Source organism: Triturus cristatus, chromosome 7, assembly GCF_964204655.1.
Source record: "Triturus cristatus chromosome 7, aTriCri1.1, whole genome shotgun sequence".
NCBI lineage: Eukaryota > Metazoa > Chordata > Amphibia > Caudata > Salamandridae > Triturus > Triturus cristatus.
Genome location: NC_140590.1, coordinates 1,802,865,861 through 1,802,867,441, shown reverse-complemented (window position 1 = coordinate 1,802,867,441; position 1,581 = coordinate 1,802,865,861). Strand labels below are relative to the sequence as shown.

Sequence of the window (1,581 nt, the reverse complement as noted above, 5' to 3'; positions counted from 1 at the left end):
ATTGCCTCTCCTTTTTCATTCAATGATTTAACTGAAAACCTAAACCTCACACACATTCTTACTCCTCCCTTTTCTGTAACCTACCCCCAAACCTATCTCTGTCTTTCCGCCTTTCTGCCATCCTAATCCTACCTCTTTGTTTAAAGCTAACCATTAATTTACTATAACACTGCTACTTTACATGATCATTGTTGTTACTTTAATTATAACACTTTCATTACACCTTATCTAACCTTTAAACTAAAGTCCTATTAACGTAAACATGTCTCTCACTTGTGACCTTCTCAAAGTTTTTTGTCTATAATATTATTGCTTGGCCATTTTATTTTACTCAAGAATATTTACCACTGAGATGTTTCTTCTATTCTAAGCACTGCTGCACACTGTCAATGAATACGCATGTTCACAAGTGCTTTTTATGAGTCACATTCTTGATGTAAATAATAATACCAAATATGTTGATTAATCTTACAGGCAGTGGAATCACTACCAGGAAACAGATTGATGGGAATTATGTACAGTGTAATAACGAAGTACCATTCAGATCAATCGCAGGAAATTCTGAAGCCAAGATGCTCCAGTATTTCAAAAAGGCAATGCATATTGAAAGTCGGGTGTGTCCCCAAAGTAACCAGGAAATGGCAGGAAAGAACATTTCTCAAACTGAAGGAGGTTTCAGTAGCTCATTGCAAACACACCACTGCTTGACAACAACCAGCATAAATCTATCAGACCCAGTCAAAGGATATGGTAGTACAATAAAATATTCTAACCATCCCACGTATCAAACCAACACACTGAAGAACAGTGTACCAAATACATGGAACGGAAGTGAAAAAAGAATTTATCAGATGCATGGTGTGATGAGGCAACGAAGATCCCAACCCCAAAAGAGACCATTCAGTTGCTTAGACTGTGAAAAAGGCTTTAGAACTAAGTCTTCCCTAATTACACACCAAAGAACCCACACAGGGGAGAAACCTTTTCATTGTACTGAATGTGGGAAAAGCTTCAGTCAAACTGGGGTGCTAATATGGCACAAACGAACACATACAGGAGAGAGACCGTTCCAGTGTTCTAGCTGTGAGAAAAGCTTCAATCGAAAGGAGCACCTTAATATTCATGAAAGAACACACAAAAGGGGGAGACTTGGTGGAGTTTGTGGTATCCGATTATTGCCAAGTGCCAACAAGACCAACACACTAGGATCATATCCCCCTCCGTAGAAAAGAGCACATCACCAAACTCGGAGGTGTATGGTGGTTGTAATAGCATCAGAATGCCTCATCACTGCTGTGATGGAAGACTATTTGGAGCTCCATGCATGGCCTTGCAACAGTGTCCAAAAGATTGGCCACAAGCTGCAGCTTGCATGAAAGCCCAGTGTTCTGCAAATTCTGTGATCTAACCAATTGAAGACCAATGACATTGTGTGGCCACCAGTGTGTAGTCATAGATAGCACAGAGTTTCCAAAGGAAGAGTCTTATTTGTTATGCTAATTAGATTGGCTCCTTTTGACAAACCTTCACTAACTTGAATCATAAATGTTCATTTACTTCAGCTCCTTCCTGTAACGTTTT

General features: G+C 39.4%; 1 protein-coding gene across 1 annotated transcript; it reads left to right on the top strand.

Annotated features, from left to right (window-relative positions):
* Window positions 1-455: 455 nt before the first annotated feature.
* On the top strand, window positions 456-1,226 carry LOC146813217 (uncharacterized). The gene has a single exon (XM_085615314.1). The coding sequence runs from the start codon at window positions 456-458 to the stop codon at window positions 1,224-1,226; it is 771 nt and encodes a 256-aa protein (XP_085471440.1).
* Window positions 1,227-1,581: the final 355 nt, after the last annotated feature.